General features: G+C 35.2%; 1 protein-coding gene across 6 annotated transcripts in view; it reads right to left on the reverse strand.

The window, feature by feature from the left end:
- Nucleotides 1-23674, reverse strand: part of TEX15 (testis expressed 15, meiosis and synapsis associated) — an 87632-nt gene that overhangs the window by 25795 nt on the left and 38163 nt on the right. For all 6 annotated transcript variants that reach the window (XM_054656628.2, XM_063817000.1, XM_063816998.1 and 3 more), the window contains 4 exons: nt 18350-18515; nt 10677-10914; nt 3053-3199; nt 1808-1970 (listed from right to left, as the gene is read on the reverse strand). In XM_054656628.2, the coding sequence (XP_054512603.2) occupies nt 1808-1970; nt 3053-3199; nt 10677-10914; nt 18350-18515 (714 nt within the window). The remainder of the gene's footprint in view (nt 1-1807; nt 1971-3052; nt 3200-10676; nt 10915-18349; nt 18516-23674) is intronic.

Raw genomic sequence — 23674 nt, forward strand, 5'->3', positions numbered from 1 at the left:
GATTCCATCAATCTCAATCAAAATTCTGATAGATTTGTTGGCAGACCTTGATAAGCTGATTCTAAAATTTCTATGACAGCAAAGGACCAAAAACAAAAAATTATTTTGAAAAAGATGAAGGATCAGTTATATAGGTATTAGTATTTTTTCTCTCTCATACAAAGTCAGGTATTAGTATTTTTAATGAAGTTACAATAATTAAGGCAAGATGCTCATGGCAAAAGGATAGGCAAAGAGATGAATAGAGAGTCCAGTAAGATATCCCTGCAGCACCTGCAGCCAATTGATATATTATAGAGGTGGTACTGCAGTATACATCAGTGGGGAAAATGGATTCTCCAATAAACTGTACTGAGACAACTGGGTTAGCATACGTAAACTAAAATAAACTGGGACTTTAAAAGAATCCTATCGCACACCAAAGTCATTTCCAGGTAGATAAAACAAAAATGGGAAAACATACCCATAAAGTTTAAAAAAACAGAAAAAGATCTTCATGTCCTAGGAAAAGTATTCTTACGAAAGACACATGTAGTAGTACTTAAAAAGACATATCTGACATTAAGAACCCCTGTTCATCAAAAAACATTTGACAAAAATGAGAATACGAAGACACAAACTCAGAGAAGACACTCGCAACACATACAACTGACCCAAGAGCCAATATCCAATATGTAAAAGAATTCCTACAAATCAATAATGAAATAAAAATTAGCTCAATTAGAAAAAGTAGATGAAAGATGTGACCAGGAATTTCAGAAAAGTGGAAAACTAATGGCCAATACACCTATCAAAAAAGAACCTAACTTACTTAGCATTTGAGGAAAAGTAAAATACAAAAGCAATTAAATGCTGTACCTACTAGTGTAGCAAAAACACTGAAAAAGTCTGACAGCACTAAGTTTGGTGAGGATACAAAAATCCTCAACTTCATTAATTAGGGAAAAACAAGTTAAAACCACAATGAAATAACATATCACACTCATTAGACTGGCAGAAACAAAACTTTTAAAAAAAGCATAGTATGTGTTGGCAAGAATATAGAGTGATTATGTAATCTAATGCAAACCACTTTGGAAAACCATTTGATGTTGTCTTTAAGTTGAACATTCCTGTTGTAAATACATATTCTATGGAAAAATTCTTGCACATATGCAATGAGACACTTTTATGAATATTTAAAATAGCAATGTTTGGAATAAGAAGAAGACTGGAAAGTGCCCAAACATCCTCAGTAGGATAGTGTACAGTGTGTCTACACAATGGAATACTCTATCCATTCATCCATGAAAATGAACAAACTACAGTTACACATATCAATAGGGAAGAATCACACAAACCTAATACTGAGCAAAACACCTGCAGTATGATTCTAGATCTATAAAATGTAAAACAGGTAAAACTCAACTATTTTACTTGGAGATTCACTACTTTTTTTATCTTTTTCTTTCTTTCTTTTTTTTTTTTTTTGCGACAAGGTCTCCCTCTGTCACCTAGGCTGGGCGCAGTGGTGTGATCCTGACTCACTGCAACCTCCACCTCCTGGGTTCAAGTGATTCTCCTTCCTCAGCCACCTGTGTAGCTGGGATTACAGGCACACAACACCACACCTGGCTAACTTTTGTATTTTTACTAGAGACGGGGTTTTGCCATGTTGGCCAGGTTGGCCTCAAGTAATCCGCCCACTTCCGCCTCCCAAAGTGCTAGGATTACAGGTGTGAACCATTGTGCCCAGCCAGTAAATAATACTGAGAAATTTTAAGACCAGCACAAATGCTAATCAAGTACAATCATATGTGTATCTTACCAGCTCTCTTAGGAAATCCTGTTGAGAGGAATCTCAAAGATGTCATAAGGCGTCCATTATCTACTTTTGAACCAAGAAATTTTACTGTTACTACAGCATATGGAAGACATTGCCTAGGTTTATCTACAGGCTTTGAAAGGACACTGTATTCATAGAAGTACACCTGAAAGATGAAGAGGAAAACAGGTTCACGCTGATTAATTTTGGCAATCAGACTTGAATAAGCTCATATTTAAAAAAAACAATATAATTGCATATTATTTATATACTTCCATATAAACTTCTCCAGCTGCCTTGTTTAACCCTAATGTTTTTGAAGATGTACAGAATTCCTTTTTCTCCCCCACAAATTTTTTTTGATAGGCTACTAATGTCTGCAGAAAAAGGCACAATTCGTTTTTAAATAAAAAATATTTTTTCATTAAAAGCTAAATGTTTTGCATTAAGTTTCAACTACTCTATTTTATTTGGTAGAAAAAATTAGGAAAATAATAGGTAATATGTTTTACATGTGGGTGCATGGATATACTTTCATTGGGAAGATTTATCTTCATTTAATCATAATATGATTATATATAATCCATATATAATTTAATATTCTGTATAAAATTAAAGGTCCACAGAATAAGTGAAATATGACAGATTACTGTTTCATCTGATGACTAATACATAAGCCTTTTCTTTTTCCTACTTTTGCAAAGTATAGAAGATCAAAATCTTGCTTCAAAATAGCCTTGTTTTTTAAAATTAATATTATTTATGATTGATAAATCTTAACTATATATATTTGTGGGGCACAATGTGGTGTTTTGATATATGTATACAATGAGGAGTAATTAAATCAAGGTAATTAACACGTCCATCACCTCACCCATCACTTTTTATGGTGAGACATTGGAAATTTACTCTCAGCAATTCTGAAATAATGCATTATTATTAAGTATGGTCACCCTGCTGTGCAGCCTTGTTTAAATGAGAAGTTGGTATATTTTGAAAGTTAGTAATTAATCTATATAATATCTAAATAAAAGAAGCCATTGTACTTTGAACAGAGTTAAATGTAATTTTTCAAACTTCTTCACTAATATTCCATACAACAAATATTAAAATAGCTTTCACTGTTTGCTTAAGATATTATATGGAATGAATTAAGAGATTTTCATTTAACATTTTGGGAATTTAAGTCTTAAAACATACAATGTGAAACATGTACTTTTCAAGAAATCAAATGAACCATTAACATACTGCTGAACTGTAGGCTTGCAGTTCAATGGTATCTTTCAAAGACGGTGCATTTCTTGACATATGGCAATCAAAGTTAGGAGAAGGATCCAAAGAAACTTTATTTTTATCCACAGAAGGTTGGATTTTCTTCACTTTTCCAAAGAGAACCTAAAAAAAAAAAAGCCAAAAAAAGAAAGTACGTAAAAATATACCAAAACATTTCTAAACTGTCACATTTCAAACATAAAAGGCTAACATTGTTTTGTTTTTCTGAGACAGGGTCTCACTCTGTTCAGTCCAGGCTGGAGTTGCAGGCTCGACCTCTCAGGCTGAAGCGATCCTCCCACCTCGGCCCCGCTGAGTAGCTGGGACTACAGGTACGCACCACCGTGCCCAGCTAATTTTTGTAGGAACCAGGTTTCACCATGTTGCCCAAGCTGGTCATGAACTCCTGGGTCAAGCAATTCTCCTGCCTTGGCCTCCCAAAGCACTGGGATTATAGGCATGAGCCACCGTGCCAGGCCCTGATTTTTTTTTCTACTTCTTAAAGAAGTAGAAATATGAATGGAAAGATAATCCATTTTCTAGATGAATGGGATGACTCAACATGGCAATTATGTCAATTCTCCCCCAAATTAAACTCTAAGATTAGAGTAATACCAATTAAAATTTCAGAGAATCTTTTTTTTTTTTTTTTTGAGACAGAGTCTCACTCTGTCACCCAGGCTGGAGTGCAGTGGTGTGATCTTGGTTCACTGCAGCCTCCGCCTCTTGGGTTCCACGATTCTCCTGCCTCAGTCTCCTGAATGGCTGGGATTACATGCCCAGCTAATTTTTGTATTTTTAGTAGAGATGGGGTTTTGCCATGTTGGCCAGGCTGGGCTTGAATTCCTGACCTCAGGTGATCTGCCCACCTCGGCTTCCGAAAAGCGTTGGGATTACAGGCGTGAGCCACCGCGCCCAGCTGAGAATCTACTTTTATAAATGGGGTTTAATTTTAAAATGTACTTGGAAGACAAACACGAATAGCTCAGAATTTTTTTTTTTAAGTCTGGGTTAGCAATTGACAATGATGGAACAGGACAAGTGACTTGCAATTATACATATAAAAACATTTTTAAAAAGGATGGTACTACCACAAGAAAAAGCAGAGAAAAGACCAAAATGAACAAAAAAAAGAATGAAAGAAAAAGCCTGGAGTAAGCTCCAACATGTATTAAAAATACTAAAAATACAGTATATTATATTAAAGATACCGTTTGAAATAAAGAAGTGATTATTCAATTAATGATGTGGGACAACAGAAAAAATTAAATTCTTTTCTTAACATGTTAAATATTTAAGTATTAAAAACACAATGAAAATACTGTAGAAAGAAACATAGGCCAATATTTATTCAATCTCAAAGTGACAACTGTTTTCTAAGAATATGTGCCAATAAAATGAAACAAAAACATATAAACTTCACAACATAATATTCTAAAATTTCTGCCCATAAACAACAAATGATTTAAAAACTAAAACCATGAACATAAATGACGGTATTTTATTACTGTTATTTTAAATAGATTAGTACGTTCATTCAACAATCAAAACAATACTAAGAATAAAGTGGTATCCTGAATTGGATCCTGGAACGCAAACAAACATGAGTAGAAAAATTAGCAAAAGCCAAATAAAGTCTGTAATGTAGTTAATGGTGTGACAATGTTAGTTTCTTAGTTTTGACAATCATGCCATATTTATGTAAAATGTTAACATCAGAAGAAGCTGGGTGCATTATATATAAGAGCTCTCTTTACTATCTTTGTGACTTTTCTATAAATCTAACATTATTCTAAGCTAAAAAGTTTACTAAAAAATTAAAAACGTGAAATGATAAAACATTATACAGAGAGAAGCCTAGCTCTTAAAATATGCTTTAGTCAATAGATAATGCTCACCAGTCAACGCAGAAAAGGGGAAAAAATCCCCCAAAACTGTCAAGGAATATAAATAAGTAATTCACTAAATACAGTCAGTAAATATATTCAACAGAAACTTTAAACTCAGGAATAATCATAATGAAGAAAAAATTAAACCACACATTAGACTGGCAAAAGTTTTTTTAAAGTTCAGTATAATATATAGGTTTACTGAGGTTGTGAGATAACAGGCATTCTTACACACTGTGGATGGAAATGTCAATTAGTGCAATCTTTCTCAGGACAGTTGAGCATTACACAATCAAAAGATGTAAAAATGTACATACTTTTGATTTCTAATTTGACACCTAGGAATAAACCAATTAATTCTTAGCAAAGAATCATTCGTGTGTGTAAAATGTACCTAAAAGGATAATCTATGTAGCATTTAGGAGTGTAAAAACAAAACAAACTAAAAACCAAATAACTTATATCCTAACATTACAGAATTTGTTGGGCAAATATGGCAGGTCTACAGTGTAATACTATGCAGCTGCTCAAAAGGATATTACAAAATAATATTTAAGGGCTTGGAAAATGTTTATTTTATAATCAGTGAAAAAAGCAAGTAATATACAAAGCAACAACATACTTTAATTACAATTATACCTGCATGTCTATATACATGAATAGATGACTAATACACATACACAAAAAACCCTGTGGTTACTGCTGGGCTTTTTGGACTTTTTACTACATTCCAAATTTTCTAAAATCCTTATCTATTACTTTTTAATATAAAAGTAAATTATGCTTAATTTGATATTTGAGGTCAAAAAAATTGTAAGGAGTTATGCCACATGAACCACTGATTTTCTGTAGCTATACACACAATCCCAAGCTGTTTTCATGCAAATCAGGATACCTACTGTGATTTTAATAGTCCTGGCAAAGCTTAACCAGAGTAAATCTTTTTTTTCTTTTCTTCCCCACTTAGATTTCTCTTTATGTTTATTTCTCCAAGAAAAATGACCAGAATAAATCTTAACCAATTTATCTGTGGATGCCTGTGATTCTGCTATGAGACTTTTTAAGATTTTGAATACCTTTTAGAATTTCAGAAAAGTTGTAAAAATAGTTCAGAGGTCAATTGGGAAGCTGGTGGAGTAGGAGGTACCAGACATCTGTCTCCCCACCTAGACAATAACTGCACTGGCAAAATCTGTCTGGTGTAACTATTTTGGAACTCTGGAACCTACTGAAGGCTTGCAACTTTCAGGGGAACGCTTGAATAGCATACAGGTTGAGTATCCCTTATCCAAAATGCTTAAAACCAGAATGTTTCAGATTTTGAATTTTTTCAAATTTCAGAATATTTGTATTATACTTACCAGTTGATCATCCCTAATAAGGAAATCTGAAACCCTAAATGCTCCAATTAGTATTTCCTTTGAGTGTAATGTTGGCACTCAGAAAATCTCAAATTTTGGGGCATTTCAGATTTCAAATTTTTGGATTAGGGATGCTAAACCTGTATTATGGTTAATTTCAGTCAATTTCAGTTCTTAGCACAGTGGCAGCCACCCTTTGTGCCCCATGACAGGCAGCTGTACAGTGTTCCTGGAGCAGCTTGTACATGTGTTCCTGGCCACAATTTTTGTGGGCCAGAGTGGGCAATAATAAACATACGGTATATGTATTCTCATCACTGAGTGCTGCTTCTATTAATAACAGAGTGGCAACCAGAAGTGGCAGGCATTGCTGCATCAATACCATTGTTGCAAGCCCCTCCTTGCCTGGCTGAAATGACACCCAGGGGATTAAAGAGCCAGTGCCTTTTTTCCCTTCTTCATTTTTTTCTTTTCCCCTATTTTGCAGCCAGACATTAAAAAAAAAATACTACTCAAAAGCAACTACAGATACAGGAGAAATTAGAAAATCAGCACACAGAGGGAAAAGTGCAGGCTCAGGAAAGGCTGAGAAGTTTATACAGCAGGTTGATCCTTGGCACAGAGACAGCCTACAACAATCAAAAAACAGAAACACAAAACCACAACCAAACCCTGGGAGGAGATGATTTCCAGAGTTACCACATTATTAGATGAAATGTCCAGTTTTCAACAAAAAAATATCACCAGGCATGTAAAGAAACAGAAAATTAGAGCCCATTCAAAGGAAAAAAAAAACAGAAATTGTCCCTGAAAAAGACCTGATGGCTGATCTACTAGACAAAGACTTTAAAACAACTGTCTTAAAGATGCTCAAAGAGCTAAGTATGTGGAGATAGTAAAAAAACAATGTATGAACAAAATGGAAATATCAATAAAGAGAAAACTTAAAAACCAAAAAGAAATCCAATAGCTGAAAAGTACAGTAACTAAAATGAACAGCTCTCTAGAGGGGTTCAAAGGCAGATATGAGCAGGCAAAAGAGAGAATATGTGATCTTAAAGATTGGAAAATGAAAATTATTGAGGCTGAGGAACAGAGAGAAAAAAGACTAAAAAAAAAAAAAAGTGAACAGACCCTAAGGGACCTGTGGGGCACCATCAAGCGTAAGAACATATATGCTGTGGGAGTCTGAGGAGAGAGAGAAAACGGGCAGAGAGAACATTTGAAGAAATGAAGGCTGAAAACTTCCCAAATCTGATGAAAGACATATATATAAACATCTAAAAAATAGGTAGGAGGATCGCTAGAGCCTGGGAGTTTGAAGCTATGTCCTCAGGGAAAAAAAGAAAAGAAAAGAAAAGAAAAAGTTTTTACTGTAGTCAGCAAACTATCCTTCAGAAATGAAGAAGAAATAGGAGGGATAATTTCCCAGACCAGAAAAAAAAAAAAAAAAAAGGCTGAAAGAATTTATTGTTACCAGACTTGTCCTACAAGAGATACTAAAAGGAGTTGTTCAAAACCAAAAGGATGCTAATATGATACTGTAACCATGGTGTATAAACCATCTTTTTTTTTTTCTATTTTTTATTTTTATTTTTATTTATTTTTTATTTTTTATTATACTTTAAGTTTTAGGGTACATGTGCACATTGTGCAGGTTAGTTACATATGTATACATGTGCCATGCTGGTGCGCTGCACCCACTAACTCATCATCTAGCATTAGGTATATCTCCCAATGCTATCCCTCCCCCCTCCCCCCTCCCCCCCACAGTCCCCAGAGTGTGATATTCCCCTTCCTGTGTCCATGTGATCTCATTGTTCAATTCCCACCTATGAGTGAGAATATGCGGTGATAAACCATCTTTTTTAAGAAGACAAAATGAAAAAACTTAACCACAATTTTTAAGAGACAAGCAATATACATACTATAAATTGTGGGATTATCAAAAATTCAAAATGTGGGAAGAAAAGAAAATTGGTGTGTATAGGTTTTTTTCTTTGCAATTAAAGTTAAACTGTATCAGTTTTAAATAACTTGTTTTAACTACAAAATGTGTTTTGTAAGCCTTAGGGTAACCAAAAAGCAGAAATACTAAAATTAAAAAGCAATGAATTAAAACATACTACCAGAGAAAATCAACCACAAAGGAAGACTTTGTTTTTAAAAAAACAAAATATACAAACTGTTACTTAGACTAAGAAAATAAGACAGAAGACCCAAATAAATAAAATCAGAAACTAAAAGGAAACATTATAACTGAAACCACAGAAATACAAAGGATTGTTAGAGACTAGTATGATAACTATACAGCAATAAATTGGAAAACCCAAAAGAAGTAGATACATCCCTGGACATCCAACCTATTGAGACTGAACCATGAAGAAAAAGAAAACTTGAACAGATAAATAATGAGTGACAAGATCAAAACAGTAATAAAGTCTTCAGACAAAGAAAAGCCCAGGTCCTGATGGCTTCACCACTAAATTCTAACCAACATTAAAGAATAATACCAATTCTAATCAAACTATTCAAAAAAATTGAAGGGGAGGAGATACTTCCAAACTCATTCCACAAGGCCAGTATTACCTTGATGCCAAAACCAAAGACAACAAAAGAAGCTATGGGCCAATACCCCTGATGAACAGAGATGTAAAAATCCTCAACAAAAGATTAGCAAACTGAATTCAACAGCATCATGACCAAGTGGGATTCATACCAGCTATGCAAGGATGGTTCAACTTATGCAAATCAATAAATGTGATAAATCACATCAAGAAAATCAAAAACAAAAAAACCATATTATCATTAGATGCTGAAAAAGCAATAAAACCAAACATTCCTTCACAAAAAGTCTCAACAAATTGGGTACAGAAGGAATATACCTCAAAACAATAAAACTCACATATGAGAAACCTACAGCTAATATCATACTGAATGGGGAAAAATTGAAAGCCTTTTTACAAGGATCTTGAAGACAAGGATGCTCACTTTAACCATTTCTATTCAATATAGTTCTAGAAGTACTAGCCAGAGCAATCAGGCAAGTGAAAGAAATAAAGTGCATCAAAATGGGAAAGGAAGAAGTCAAATTATCCTTGTTTGTAGATGACATGATCTTATATTTAGGAAAACCTAGTGTCATTAAAAAAACCCTCTTAGAACTGATAAATTCAGTAAAGTTGCAGGATACAAAATCAACAAACACTCATCAGTAGTATTTCTATATGATAATAGTTATTGATCTGAAAAGGAAATCAGGAAATCAATCTCATTTACGACAGTTACAAATGCTGCACTCTGAGCTTGCACCACTGAACTCCAGCCTGGGTGACAGAGTGCGACTGTCGCAAAAAAAGGAAAGGAAAATGGAAGGGAGAAAGAGAGAAAAAAGGAGAAAAGGGAGAAAGGACAAAAAGGGAGAAAGGGGAAAGGGGAAAGGAGAAAGGGGAAGAGGAAGGGGAAGGGGAAGGGAAGGAAAGGAACACTTACCACTGGATATCTGGAAAACCCTAACTTGGAAAACTAGAAAGTACAGAAAACTATATTGTCATGATCCAAAGATCATCACTCATAACAACTAAGCACATTTTATATCATCTTGATATCTCATTTTTAAAAAATTTAAAAAGTTAAACATGATTGCATAAGCATTTTCCCATATCTTTAAAAATTCTCCATAAATCTAACTGCAATGGATACTTCTTATTCCAGAGACATAATATATGATACTTTCATAATACACTATTGCTGGACACTTACATGGTGGCTATTTTCTTCTATAAACAAGGCTTTGACACACACATACACACACACACACACGCAAGCACAAAATAGTTCAAAGGTCCCATATACCCTGTGCCCAGCTTTTCTTAACGTTAACATCTTACATAACCATAGCAAAATCACCAAAATTAAGAATTTAACATTGATACAATACTATTAACTAAAATAAACTGCAGGAGTTTAAAAATAACTAGCTTAAACCAAAATTATTATAATATAATGCTTTAGAGGAGGGTATGTAAAACACTATAGTACTTATTATGATAGAAACAAAAAGAGTAAAAGAGAGGTGGGTAAATTAGAACAAAAAAAATATATATTGGGAAGACAAAGATGAAGGCTGCCTTTGCTTTTTTTTTTTTTTTTTTGCTTTGCGTTGCACACCCAGGTAAAGAGGAAAGGAGAAAATTTTGAATAATGATGACAAAAATAATAAATATAATTATTACTTATTTAATAGACTGCAGTTTAAAAACATTAACAATTTATATCGAAAGGATAATATGTTCAGGTCAATTCAAAGCAAACTGTCCATATACTTAATATTTGTTTTATGATACCTACCTTAAAAATTAAAATACTTTCTACAGTAATGCTTTGACTATGAGAATAATTCAAGGCAATATCAACATGTCTAAACATATAAATTCCAAGAAGAGGATTTCCTAGTATCTTCAATGTAGATGCTCTGGTACTTATTCCATTCTGATATATCTGGGCCACATCACTCTGGGGAAGTGCTAAAAAGCAGAACTGTTCTTCAAGTTCCCTGCAATGTCTTCCACTTTCACGCATCTCTGACCTAAAGTAAAACAATGTATACAGTTAAAGATAAATATCAACAAAATTTTCAAGAAGATACATATCTCCACTTACCACAGTTAGAAAGCAAGAGAAGTAGTGATATTCAGAGGTATTACTACACTGTGATGATAAATTTGGTTGAAAATCATCTTAGGAACAAATTCAGGATTACTTAGCCAAGATTTATGAACATCATCATCCCTGGTCTAAAATAACAGGGGCTAACATTTCTTAAATGCTGCTAATGTAACCAGTACAAGTCTTAAGCATTACATGCATCTTCTCATTTCATTCTCAACTTCCCAAGAAGTTTTTATAGTTTATTTTGTTGCTATCGACATTTTTAAAATGAGGAAAATGAGGTTCAGAAAGTTAAATCTTGCCGAAGTAGGAAAATGACAGAGTTGGAATTATACACGCCAATTCCTGTCTGTCAGGTTCCAGAGCTCACATTTTTTGTTAATTGTGTTATGGAGGGAAAAACATGCATTTTCTAAACAAAGTATCTTGTCTATATCTACGTATCTCTACACATCTATAGACACAAAAACGCACACACATGCACAAATATATCAATTATTAGGGACATTCTCCATTCTTCAGGGATTTAGGTAACAGCTGGGAGAAACAAGCTAATATTTGATTACAGGATCTTATCTTAGGTAAAGAAAATTAGGAATCAACCTCAGAAAGATTATAATCTGAAGTATAGATAATCCCCAATTCTATTATTTCCATTACAAAACCCATTTAAACATATAAAATATATATCCCTTCCCTAAAATTGGCAGATTACATATTCTATATGGCTTGCTCAGGAGTAGTGGTAGCAGAAATTGCCACACCAGGTGGTACAATAGAGTGGTTCAGACACTAGGGTCCAAATGATTATCTGCAATGGAGAACCTACAGAACCTAGCAAAGGAATGTATATACCACAAAAAGAAAATTGTTCTTGAGAACCACATGCTTCCGAGATTTATTTCCTGGAACACCACTTATAGAATGTGTTTGAAGTATACCATGCACATAAGTATATTAATACTTATTTTCAAGAATGACTCATCATTAACAGTAGGCAGGACCACAAAAGCAAGACTGACTGATTAGATAATGATCACTTCTATTTCCTAGAAATGTCAGCCTTAACTTTTGGCTCCACAAATTGGCATTTCCTGCTCTTGATTTCAACTTGACATCAGATTCCGTGAACCACTAAGATCACTGTCTAAGATTCTTACACTATACATAAAAGTAACATTTGAAGGTACACAGAATAAATTAAAGATGTATAATGTAAACCCTACAGCAGGGTTTTTCCACAGTGGCACCAGGGATATTTTGGGCTAAATTCTTTTTTTTTTTTTTTTAACCTGGTCATCTTCCTGACTACCATTATATCATCACAAGGGTTTCAGTGGAATGAAACAAATATAACAATAAAAATCTAATCCGGGGCTCAAAATCCTCTGTAAATTGAAGTAGAAAATACTCCCTGGAGTTTTGTATTGGTAATTATACTACTAATACTTTTTATTTTTCAGTATGTCTTCAGAACTATATTTGAAAAAAAAATGGGCCTAAATATGTTAGTAAAAAAATGACCTATAAAAAAGTTAGTTTTTGATCTATTTCTGGCTCTAAAAATTGCATAAAAGGTTGGCTTTCCAAATTTATTCAGACGACAGGATCTAAATCACGATTTTAAATGACAGACACTCTGAGTCTCAAGACTTCCATTTCAGAAACAATAGGTAAAACGAGCCTAAAGACTCTTTTCTGTACACAGTAACATGTAATTGAAACTGTGTCCCCAAGAATTAAAGAAACCATTGACTAGCAGAAATTCTTAAGCTTGCAGGATGGCATATAAGAAAACTTACTGAAATACTCAAACTCCCTCCGCTTGTAACAAGACCAGCTGAAATCATTTGGAACCATTTTGGCCAAATGAAGTTTATACACAATAAGCTTGCTGACATCACAGCCTGAGTTTCCACCGTGTGTTTTATACTAACTCCCCCCAAATTTGCACATGGGACCCATGAGGAAGCATAAAGAGACAACTGTGCATGCCCAAGGACTTTCTACACCTCCCTTTCCTTCTACCAATCACCTAAAGATCCTAGGATCCACCCCCAAACCATTTCTAATAAAACTACTGCTTTAAAGCTAGCTTGGGGAGACAGATTTGAGCTTGACCGCCTATCTCCTTGTGAGTCTACTTGCAATAAAAGCTTTTCTTTTCTCAAAAACCCGGTATCATAGTACTGACTTCTAGTGCATCAGGCAGGGAGCTTCACCTGCTTGATAACGTAACTGGGTAAGAATCTGAAGAACTAGCATATACAAAGTACTCTTTTACCAAAAGACATTAATATGCATCAGAATCTGTGCTAAAATAATATTTATATTATCTTAAATTTTAAAAATACATAAAAGAATAATTTTCTAGAAATGTTTCCCCATGTTTTTCTGCAGCAATACTAATGAGGGATAGATGTCAAAGTCTGTCACCTCTGAACCCTGCATGTACTTTAAGCTCTGGGGTGGAAAGCTCAAAATCAACACAACACTCAAGTCTTAGAATTTGTAGTTATACTCTTGCTTGTGGGTTTTTAATTTTGGTCATTACTTTTTAACTAATATTTTATTAAATATTAAGTAAATAAATGTAAAAGACAGATGAGAAAACTCATATAATAGAGAAGCCGAGTGGAAGAAATAGAATTGGAATCTTGTATATCTTTTTGTAGACCAGGAACTTTTAATTTACTCTGTGCTACCATACTGTCTCATTTAAGCTAACTACAACAAAGTATAAGTGCTTTGGATGGAATGCCTATGTTATAGTTAATTACATCATTTAAAATAGGTTCCAAGACAACCTACATATAGTAGGTAATTTTTTGCGCAATAAATAAAACTCTGGGAAGTATTTTATCTCTAAGTTTAAGCGGAAACACAAGTTCATACAAGGTATTTAGCTATGGGGTGGGGGGTTGCCTAAAGTAGAGATTAAAAGTATTCAAGTAAGTATTCTTTTTATAACAAAGAAAATAAAATTATTTCTTTGGAGATCTTTAAAGATAACTTAATAATTTTCAAATCCATCAGATTGCTAGTGATAAGAACTCAGTATCCAGCTGGCCCAAAGTGCAATATAAGAACCAAAACGCTGACAGCTAAGAGAAATTGGGATTCCACAATATTTAAGAAATGTGCTAATGCCACCCAACTCCAGATATAAGACTTTGTTTCCTTTGCTGTTATAACAAATTCTCACAAACTTAATGGATTAAAAAGCATAAATTTATTATTTTAGTTATGCAGATAAGTCAGACATGACTCTCACTGGGCTAAAATCAAGGTGTCATCTGTCTGGATTGTGTTCCTTTCTGAGGTTCTAGGGGAGGATCTCTTTCCAAGTTGGCAGAATTGAATTACCAGCAAGGACATTTCCCAGCTTCTAGAAGTTACCCACAATCCTTGGCTCATAATCTCCTTTTTTCATCTTCAAAGCCAGAAAAGGCAAGCTGAGTCCCCCTCATATCTTTTTTCTTTCATCTCTGCTCTCTGATCCATTCTTCTGCCTCCCTCTTCTGTTACTAAAAGCTCCTGTGATTAAACTGAGCCCACTAATATCACCTCGGATAATCACTCATCTCCAGGTCTGTAACCTCAATCACACCTGCAAAGTCCTTTCTGCTATGTAAGGTGATATATTCACAGGTTCTGGGGAGTAGGATGTGGACATCTTTGGGGAAGCATTATGCTGCTTACCACACGCAGATTCTGAACTTGGCCCCTCAATGATACGAAGAACTTGTTTTTCCCCACAACTCTCCCTCTGCTGTGCACAGCTTTATCTTTATCCACATCCAGCTCCCATGATGGTCGCAAGAAGAAAGCTGGTAGCAACGAGGCTTCCTTGCTCACAGCCACCAGAAGAGAAACAGACTTCACCTTCCCAGGATTTCCAAGCAAGTCTTATGCTATGTTTGTTTAAAAATAACGACTAGGCTTGTACATCAATAAACTCATAAAAGCAAGGGGAATTGGACAAAAAATGGTTAGGCTAATTATAAAAGATGATCTAGAATTGTTAGGAAAACTGCAGTCTACTCATTTGGCTATGCTTTTTCACACATACCCTTCTTCTAACACATATACTTCCAAAAACGCTCATTCACACAAAGCACTTTCAATCCATCTCACAAGGAGGGAACAACCCAAAGTCTCACTGAATTACTACATCCAACTCCAGATCCATGATGATCACATGGATGAAATGCCTTCATTTCCAATAGATCTGGATATAGATCTAAATAACCAACGTTCCTTTAGGTGACTTACGGCTAGGTTTAAATTATCTAAACCCAAAATACAATGGTGGAGGAAAAAATACAATTAAATTCTAAAAAGTAAAGAATGCTAACAATTGTCAGTATTAACTTGTCCTTAGCACAAGTATATCCTTCTGTAAAGAAGTAGCTGGGATTCCTTGCTCTCAGAATTCCAAAGGCTAGTAACTATAGCAGGAGATCTTGTTCAGACAATGGGTGAGAGTAAGAATGTCTGTCTCTTGGCAACAAGCCTCTGGGACCTTCCCACCATCCAAGGCCCTCAATCTATAATGAACTTCATATAGTGGATTTCAACTTGAAACTATCAATTTCTACCCCCAGAATGCATTTAAAATACAGTCATGTGCCATAGTAGACATTTTTGTTAACGACAAACTAAAAATACAATGGTGGTCCCGTAAGATTATAATGGAGCTGAAAAATTCCTATTGCCTAGTGATATCTTAGGTCTCACAATGTCATAGCGTAATGCATCACTTTCATGTATGTGGTGATGGTGGTGCACTGCCAGTCATATAAAAGTATAGCATGTATGATTATGTACAGTACACAATACTTGTTAATAATAAATGACTATGTTGTAGGTTTATGTATTTAGTATACTATACTTTTTATTTTAGAGTATATTATCTCTCCTTATTAAAATAAATTAATTGTAAGACAGCCTCAGGCTAGTACTTCAGGAAGTATTCCTGAAGAAGGCATTGTTATCATAGAAGATGACAGCTCCATGCATGTTACTGCACCTGAAGACCTTCCAGTGGGACAGATGTGGAGGTGGAAGTCAATGATATTGATGATCCTGACCCTGTGTAGCTTTAGGCTTATGTGTGTGTTTGTGTCTTAAGTTTTTAAATAAAGAGTTCTAAAAGTTAAAAAAAACAAAAAACAGAAAAAAGTGTATAGAATAAGGATAAAAATATTTTGTACAGTTGCACAACGTATTTGTGTTTTAAGCTAAATGTTATTACAAAAGGGTCAAAAAGTTAAGACTTTTAAAGTTTATAAAGTAAAAATATTACAGTAAGCTAAGGTTTATTATTGAGAAAATTAAAAAATACATTTAGCGTAGCCTAAGTGTACAGTGTTTATAATGTCTACAGTAGTAACAGGTATACGATATAGTTGAGGTGTATAAGTAGGCTACACCATCTAGGTTTGTGTAATTCCACTCTACGATGTTTACACAATGACGAAATTGCCCAATGATGCATTTCTCACAACATATTCCTGTCATTAAGCAACGTGTATCTTTGCTGTATAAACTTGAGTAGTTCCACTTACTAGGCAGAAAATATTTAAAAGGAGTTATTTGGGAAAGATTTAATGCAACAGATTTGTGCTTTACCACATCTTTATCCCCTGTTAAATCTCATTCCTTTTAAACCCATATTCACCCTAACTTTGGAAAGGATTAATTACCTATTTCAAGCTAATCTTGCAAAGCTGAACTGTGAAACTAGGCCACAAAGTGATTCTTTTTTATTGAATCTGAATTTTCTATGATTGAGAAAATAATACTTCTTGTGTCTAAACGGGAAATGGTCAAGGCACTCTAATATGCTGAGTTTTTGGTAGGAATTTTCTCAAAAACTACAGCCTCATGAAACACAGGATCTGTGCCCTAAGGTACAGATTATCACCAATTTCCCATTTGGGAATACTGGAGGGGTGGGGATTCCTCATTGCCCTCTTCTCTTGAAGTAAATCCGTATTTTAGAATCTCTTACCTACAAGTACCCCTTTCCCAGTACCAAATTCAGTTCCAGTTGGGTTATCGTTGACTTCAAGTACAGAAACCCATTCAAACTGGCTTGTGTTGCCAGACTCAGTTTTGCACTTTGAATACAAAAACAAGATAAAACTCAAAATATACTAGGAGAATGAGACACAAATCAATATATTGTAGTAAGTACCATAAAATGAGTATAAATAACTATGGGAAACAAATGAGTTTTTGTCTAATTGGGCAAATAGCTAAGAAAACAATAAATCCTATACATGTTGGTCATTTACAATGTTTTAACATGCCCTATCACTGGGTACTTGTTCTAACTTTTCCATAACACTAACAGGGGGAAATAACTTGTTTGAAAGGACAAAAATTTTAATGTCCAAAATAAGCAAAACCAAAGAACAGTGTCAGGAATTCATTTTTGATCAAAGTGTTTTTCAACTTGGAAGTCATTGGATATACCCAGTCCTTTTTACCTACAGAACTGTGTTTTTAAGAGGAAAGGCAATATACCACAACAAATTCTGTCATTCCCATTAATTCCAAATCTCCAAACAGACACCAAGTGTGGCAGCATGTTTGAATCAAGAGGAATCAATTCTAAAATAAACAAGCCAAAACATTCCAAAACGAGTTCCACATGTGGGTCTATCAAGCTCTAGTTAGGTTTTAAGTTAAACAGTGAGAAATGGCAAAGGAGACAAGTTAGAAGAAAATATAGGAATGCTAAATTGTGCTTACACAAAATCTATACCTATAATTAAAAATGCTTACAATGAGAACTTTGCATATGCTCTTATTCTTATCAAAATGACAATAATATGCCTTCCAAAAAACCTGGAGAAGTACTTTAAAAAATTATGTGTGAGAAATGGCATCAACATAGAATAGTTCTAGTGGAATAGCTGGAAACAGCTGGCTACAATCCTCTCAAATTAAAACATCAACCCAGTCTCTTAAGGGCTGGGTTCAAGAGTAAAAAGAAGTTACTTTTTGATTACTTCGACTGCAGTTTTACATTATCTAGGAGGTGTGAGGGATCTACAAATTGCCTGCTTAATAAAGGTGCTGATGCATGTTTCTGAAAAATTTATCAAGGTTAAAAAATTGGAAGGAGGTGTCTGAAATCTCACTACATTAATACATAAAACTAATCAAATCTCACACTTGGCTTTCAATGTTACAAAAGACTATGAGAATGTAACAAAAAATAATCTGTGTTTTCTTAGTAATAACTTACTAAATCTCATATGGTAGAAATGAATTAGCATAAAACTCCATAGTAACAAACACAACAAAATCTCAAACACGTTTAGATCATAGTAACTTACCTCTTAGCAGTAAAATTTTTTTCCAGTTCCTCATTGTGAACCAGTTTTGTATCCCCAAACTGCCATAACGACTGCAGATCACAGCTTACATCAAGCCTGCACTGGTTAAGAGTATCATGTATAAAACTATACTCTCTACTATTGGTGTAACAAGGTGACAAGTAAACTAAAGGTAGAAAAAGAGAAAGCAGTTGTATTTAAAATGACATTATTGGACATCTGTACAATGACAACTGTATCTTTAAGACACAAAAAAAACTAAGTACTGGAATTTTCATTAACAACATAAGGCAACCATTGGTATTTAAGATTCTACAACAGTAATGTAGACCTCCTATACTTGATATAAATGAAAATATGAACCATGATTTTCTCCACATACCTATTAAGAGTTCTTAAAAGTTGACACATACAGATATGACAGTCCCAGAATTTTCAACTTAAGATGTTGCAACTCTGACTGTACAATGCACATCATTACACAAATCTGGCAGCTACTGTTAGTGCATGAGTATTTGCCACGTAAAGATAAGGCAATCTACACATTAGAAAATGATTGGGTTATTTTGATTTGCAAAAGTACAAGAACATGTGTGTAAGATGCTGCCTGATACAGTGGCATGTGAAAGAGGAAACAGACTTTCTTAGGACAGTGAGCATCTCCACCATTGCTGTAGTAAATAGATGCATAAAAGGATAAAATCCTATGGAAGTGAACTCAGAGGAAAGCAAGGAGCAAATATAATTGACTCTTGTTATTGGTGGTAGTTATATTCTACAAAGTTCCCACCAACATCGAGTCACAAACACTGTGTCACAAACTACTGTTCTTGGGGGAAAGGAAAGGGTTAAGTTACTGGGGCATCTGGTCAATTTTTTTTTTTTTCCTTAGAGACAGGCTCTCACTCTGTAGCCCAGGCTGGAGTGCAGTGGTATGATCATTTCTCACTGTAACCTCTAACTCCTGGGCTCCAGCGATCCTCCTGCCTTGGCTTCCTGTGTAGCTGGGACTACAGGCACAGGCCCAACATGCCCAGCTAGCTTTTCTTTTATTTTTTGTAGAGATGGGGTCGCTATGTTGTCCAAGCTAGTCTCAAATTCCTGGGCTCAAGCGATCCTCTCCAACCGTGGCCTCCCAAAGTGCTGGGATTACAGACAAGAGCCACTGTGCTGATCCTGGTCAAATTTTTGACCACCAAAATGCCATCTGCATTATGTAGATTCTTCTGCCAACATCTTTATAAAACAAACCAATCTCATCAGTTTTGAAAACTTGTTCTTCCATTTTCCTATGTGACATTTAGCTGGTTATTTAAAAAAATTCTTTCTTAACATCCCGATCTGCAGAACCCATCTGCCTGCAAGTTCAATATTTTTCATATTGCATCTATCACCTTTTGAAATGTTTGAGTCAAATAGCACTAGCCAAGAAGGGTTTAACATTTTCCTGACTCTGGGTAATGTGACCTAAGTTCTTCCAGCTTCTAGCTTAACAACAATGCTGCCCACTATGTTTTTTTTATTAGCCATAACGAAATCTCATGAATCTATAAATTTAGCTGCTTTTCTATCTTTCCCAGAGTTTCATCAGGCACTATAGATGTTACCTTAGCACTTTTTGGTGAGGCCTGATGTACAGATTGGCAAGTTTCTTCCTCCTCTCCCTGGAAATACATTAACATTGAACTCAGGCCTGAGTGAAGCTTACCTAAAATGTGTTTTCTCTGTAAGGCATATCATAACCTTCTTGACCTTAGGAACACTAGACCACACTTCAGCATTACACTTGGAGACCATTTAAAGTAGTGAAATCACCAACAAAAATGTTAACAATTGATATGGTTTGGCTGTGTCCCTACCCAGATCTCATCTTGTAGTTCCCATCATCTCATGTGTCATGGGAGGGACCCAGTGGAAGGTAATTGAATCATGGGGGCAGTTACCCCCATGCTAGTCTTGAGATAGTGAGTTTTTACAAGATCTGATGGTTTTATAAGGGGCCTTTCCCTCCTTGCTGAGCTCTTCTTTCTCCTGACTCCATGTGAAGAAGGACATGTTTGCTTCCCCTTCTGCCATGATTGTAAGTTTCCTAAGGCCTCTTCAGCCATGGGGAATTGTGAGTCAATTAAATCTTTTATTTAAAAAAATAGGACTAATACAACAATGTAGCACCATCACTAGGAAAAGAACACTTATTGCAGTATGAGAGCTGAAACAACAAAGCAGAGCATGGCCTCATTTGACCTTAAATGAGAATGCATGCATTGGGTGACTCAAATTCTAGACCCCTACGTGCATGTCTGTGAAAGCATTGCTGAGTAACAAGTTCGGACAAAAAAGCACTGCTGACTGTTGATTGTGAATTTTACCAAGTAGGAAATTCACAAACATGGAATCCTCAAATAATGAAGATTGACTATATAGAAGGTTTAAGGCAACTTCCATATAAATGAACCTAATTAACAATTTGCCCCTTAAATTTAGCTTATCAACAGAAGTTAACATAATGACAAAAACAATATAAAACACTATAACCAGCTGATTTCAGTAACAATTCACTCCTCATTCCCATTTTTAATTCTATTATTGACCCCCAAAATGATTTTCATTTTAGTATTTGTAATAATTATTACAAATTTTGATAGTTTCATAACATATGATGTAGAAATTTTGATAGTTTTATAACATGATGATTTTGTGGATGTATAACTTTTTATTTTGAAATGAATCTAGATTCACAGGAAGTTGCAAAAACAGTACACAGGTCCTGTGTACCCTTAACCCAGTTTCCTCCAGTGGAAACATGTAACTATAATCCAGTATCAAAACTAGGAAAATGACATTGGTACAAGCCACAGACCTTATTAAGACTTTACCAACCAGTTTTACATCCACTTGTGTGTGTAGTTCTATGTAATTTGATCACACGTAGATTTGTGTAACAATCACCCCAAGATACAGAACTGCTCTATCACCAGAGACATCCCTTCTGCCACTCCTTTATATATTTTTTCATACTGAAACTCTCCCACACCCCCATTCTCCTACCCTGTCCCTAAATCCTGAAAATTATTACTCTCTTCTCTGTATGCATACTTTTGTCATTTCTAGAATGTTTGTAAATGAAATTTTGTAGTGTGAGACCTGTAAAGATTGCTTTTTTTTTTTTTTTGCTTAGCATACTGCCTCTGAGATTCAACCAAGTTGTTATATGAGTAGATTGTTTCTTTTTATTGCTAAGTAGTATACCATGGTATGAATGTGCCATAGTTTGTTTAACCATTTACTCATTAGAAATTTGGGTGGTTGTCAGTTTTTGGTTATTACAAATTAAGCTGCTGTGTACATTCATGTATAGGTTTTTGTGTGAACATCATTTTTTGTTTGCCAGAGAAAAATGCCCAAGGGAAGGACGGCTGGATCATATGGCAGTTGCATGCTTATTTATTTATTTTATTTTTGAGACGGAGTTTCACTCTTGTTGCCCAGGCTAGAGTGCAATGGCGCGATCTCGGCTCACCACAACCTCTGCCTCTCGGGTTCAAGTGATTCTCCTGCCTCAGCCTCACGAGTAGCTAGGATTACAGGCATGCGCCACCATGCCGGGCTAATTTTTCTATTTTTTTTAGTCAAGATGCGGTTTCTCCATGTTGGTCAGGCTGGTCTTGAACTCCCGACCTCAGGTGATCCACCTGCCTCGGCCTCCCAAAGTGCTGGGAATACATGAGTGAGCCACTGTGCCTGGCCTGCGTGCTTACTTATTTTTTCAAAGATTGGGTCTTGCTATGTTGCTCAGGATGGCCTTGAACTCCTGGGCTCCAGCAATCCTCCTGCTTTGGCTTCCTGAGTAGCTGGAACTACAAGCACATGCCACTGGGCATGGCTGCATGTTTAGTTTTTAAAGATGATGCCAAATTGTTTTCTGGAGTGGCTGTGCTATCTTACATTCCCTAATGGCAATACACGAGTGAGTTGGTGTCTCCCATCCTCACTGGCATTTGGTACTGTTATTGTTTTCTTTTTCAGCTATTCTAACAAGTATATAGTTACAACTCATTGTGGTTTTCATATGCATTTCCTTAATGGCTATGATGTTGAACATCTTTTGATAAGCCCATTTGCCATCAGTGTATTCTCTCTGGTGAAAAGTCTATTCATGTCTTTTTCTTGTTTTCTAACTGGATTGCCTTTTTTTTTTTTTTACCTATTGAACTTTGAAAGTGCTTTATATGTTCTAGATGTAAGTCCTTGCTCAGATAAACGATCTGCAAATGCTTTTTTCCCCATTCCTAGCTTATCTTCTCACCTTCCTAACAGAGTCTTTCGCAGAGCAAAAGTTTCTGATTTTCATGAAAGTGAATTTCTTCTTTCTTTTATAGATTGTGTTTTTGGTATCATGTCTAAGAACTCCTTATCCAAGCTGAGATCCTGAAGATGTTCTCTCATGTTTTCTTCTAGACGTTTTATAGCTTCACATTTTACATTTAAGCCCAAGGTTCATTCGGAATTATTTTTTGCATGAGGTTAGGGTGAAGTTCATTTTTTTGGTCTCTGGATGTCCAATTGCTCTAGCAACATTTCTTGAAGACTATTTTTCCTCTACTGAATGCACCTTTGTTAAAAATCAATGGAAAGAAAATCAATTGAGCATATTTGCATGGGTCTGTTTTCGGAATCTTTATTCTGCTCCACAGATCTGTGTGTCTATTTCTGTGGTCACATTGTTTTTCTTACTACAGCTATATGCTAAGGCTTAACAGTGGATAGAGTATTTCCATATACTTCTTCTATTTCAAAATTGTTTTAGCTATTCTAGTTTCTTTGCCTTCCCAGGTAAGTGTCAGAATAAGCTTGCCTACCTATGAACATCTTAGTGGGATTTTGATAGGAACTGCAATAAACCTTCAGATAAATTTGTGGTGAACTGATGTCATTATGTTGAGTCTTTTAATCCATGAGCACACTACATCTCTCCATTTATTTAGATTTCCTTTTTTTTTAAAAAAATCAGTATTTTATAGTTTATAACATAGAAACCTTACACATTTTGTTATATTTGTACCTAAGTATTTCATTTTAAGGTTATTATCTTTTATATTACTTCGAGATGGAATCTTGCTCTGTCACCCAGGCTGGAATGCAGTGGCGTGAGCTCAGCTCATTGCAACCTCCCCCTCCTGGATTCAAGGGATTCTCATGCCTCACCCTCCCAAGTAACTGGGATTATAGGCACCCACCACCACGCCTAGCTAATTTTTTTCTGTTTTTAGTAGAGATGGGGTTTCGCCATGTTGGCCAGGCTGGTCTCCAACTCCTGACCTCAGG

The sequence above is a fragment of the Pan troglodytes genome, chromosome 7 (assembly GCF_028858775.2).
Source record: "Pan troglodytes isolate AG18354 chromosome 7, NHGRI_mPanTro3-v2.0_pri, whole genome shotgun sequence".
Lineage (NCBI taxonomy): Eukaryota > Metazoa > Chordata > Mammalia > Primates > Hominidae > Pan > Pan troglodytes.